Below are 2,424 nucleotides of genomic sequence, written 5' to 3' on the forward strand. Positions count from 1 at the left end.
ATTGCTCCCCTGTTAGTGACTTGCAATACAATCAATTTTAGTGGTAATGTTCATTGAATGAATCCTGATCAGATGGTGATAACTTGTGTATCATCATCTTTTAGTGAAGCTTGGTTTCTTTGTTACCTATATCATAACTTCTCGCTACTATTTACTTTAAATTGAGATAAGGTTTTCTCATGTAATCTTTTTTGTGCACCGTCAGTCCACATGCAGGGTGCAGCAAGCATCTGTGCACCCTAGAGAGCATATAACAATTTCTTTTTTTAAAAAAAAGAGAGCAAACAACAATCCCTGCAGGTGGACATATAGGACAGACAAAATGCCGCATTGTCTCTAGAAAGGATAGACAAAGAACCTGTAGGCAAAGAATCTGTTATACATAAGATATCTTGTAGAATGATGCAACTATCTGGTCGTGGCATACTAATGTACTCGGTTTTTTTGATTGATGCAGGAGGAAATGCCGGTTCTTGATTCTTTGCTGGAGTACAATGAAATTGTTAGGAAGATATTTAGGTAGTGAAACATGAAGGATATCTGTTTTATAACAAATATGCTAAGGGAAAATGATTTACTGTTAGGAAAAGCTATTGTGAGTGGGGCAACGGCCACAATGAGAGGACCCTTCGGAAGTTTGTTTGCAGTTGTGAAGGTTTCCAGCGAAGAGAATGAGCTGAAGAGGGAGATTAAGAAGCGGAAGCCACGGAATATTACTCGTGTTGGATGCCCTGCTAAATTTGTGATTGCATGGGATCAGAACACAAGGCAGTGGTATGTGAAGGATTTCATCTATGAACACAACCATCCAATGGCGGAACGAGACCTTGCTTGTCTTCTGCGTTTACATAGAAGAATCAGCGATGAGCAAAAAGCTAATATTGTGGCGATGCAAATTTCTGGGATCCGCAAACACCAGATAATAGATATTATGGAAATGCAGTATGATGGGTATGATAAGGTTGGATTTACAACAAGGGACTTGTATAATTTCTGCTATCGCAATAAGGTGGAGACAGTTGCTGCTAGTGATGCTCAAACAGTCATTAGTTACCTGATAGAGTGCAGACGTAGGGATCCTGATTTCTTCTTCAACTACAAGACTGATGGGAAAGGGCACCTCAAGGGACTGCTCTGGTGTGATAGTCAATGTCGGCTTGATTATGCAGCATTTGGTGATGTCATCGTATTTGATAGCACGTACAAAACGAATCGGTACAACCTGCCCCTTGTTCCTTTTGTTGGGGTGAATCACCATGGCAGCACAGTTCTTTTTGCATGTGGAATTATTTCCCAGGAGACAATTGAGTCATATGTGTGGATTCTTAGCACATTCTCTGATGCCATGGTTCAGAAGCATCCCGTTTCCGTGTTATTAGTCCACTCGGACGACACGTGAGAGTGGCGGCTTAGTTCCTATCATGTCAGGGCTAGTGATTCACTCTGGCAACACATGAGAGTGATCGATTCACTTCCTTTCACATTAGGCCTATGATTCCGCTGAGACGAACATGAGAATCTAACTAGTACATGCCCAAATTGGAAGTATAAATTGATAAAATTAATTTTTAAGTGAGTGCGAAATGACAAAAAAAAATTGGAAAAATACTACATGCCCAAACGGGCAACTTAATGGTGCACGTATCCAAAAGTCAAGCCGCGTTCTCAGTGGTACTCGTCATCCTCTGGTCTAGCTTAGGCGGCGTGCCCCTGGCCGTGGGCGCGCTGCTTATGTGGTTCTCCATGCTGGCCACCGTCGGGCTAGGCGTTGCGATGGTGGTGTTCTCCATGCCTATCTGGACCGGGATGTACGCGTGCTGGGTGGCGCGGCGCGTTGGTTTCACGGCGCGGGTATTCGAGCGAGTGGTGCAGCCGGTGGACAAGTTCCGCGGGCTGAATGGTCACGGTGGTCACCACCGCGGTGTCCTCCAGGTCGGGATGGTCAGCACACCGCCAAAACGTCATGCGCGCCACCCTGGTTTGCATTGATCTCCACGTTGGTCAATCGCGTCAGCCTTTGCGGGCCTCCTTCTTGATGGCTGTTGGGCCGATAGCCTGGTGATGGTCACATATATGAGCGGTGCATGTACCCATGGCCCATATATCTGACGGTATGTCACATAAAAAATTACGGCTATTTCTTATAAAGGTTTGTATGTAATATTAAAATCTTTTAGACACGCACGCACGCTCATTCTTCTAAATGCATGCACGCACACCTTAGCCTTACGAGCACTTGCGAGAGTGACGAGTTAGATTAGTAAGGGGGCGTTTGTTTGCCTGGTCTAGATGGGCCACTGACCCCAGGGGGTGCAACCCAGGCTGTTTGTTTGCTTGGACCAGCCCACGAAGCCTAGGCCGGCGCGCCCCTCAAAGCACCCCTGGGCCTAGCCCTGGAGAAATGAAAAATTCTTTCGTTCCTGC

General features: G+C 45.6%; 1 protein-coding gene across 1 annotated transcript; it reads left to right on the top strand.

The window, feature by feature from the left end:
* The first annotated feature begins 616 nt into the window (after positions 1-616).
* On the top strand, positions 617-1,399 carry LOC136455633 (protein FAR1-RELATED SEQUENCE 5-like). Its single transcript, XM_066455569.1, has one exon. It carries the CDS (start codon positions 617-619, stop codon positions 1,397-1,399), a length of 783 nt encoding a protein of 260 aa, XP_066311666.1.
* Positions 1,400-2,424: the final 1,025 nt, after the last annotated feature.

This window comes from Miscanthus floridulus, chromosome 1 (genome assembly GCF_019320115.1).
Source record: "Miscanthus floridulus cultivar M001 chromosome 1, ASM1932011v1, whole genome shotgun sequence".
Taxonomy (NCBI): domain Eukaryota; kingdom Viridiplantae; phylum Streptophyta; class Magnoliopsida; order Poales; family Poaceae; genus Miscanthus; species Miscanthus floridulus.

What these genes read in the sequence shown, in the direction of transcription:
- LOC136455633 (XM_066455569.1), top strand. Translation starts at nt 617, where the DNA reads ATGAGAGGACCCTTCGGAAGTTTGTTTGCAGTTGTGAAGGTTTCCAGC.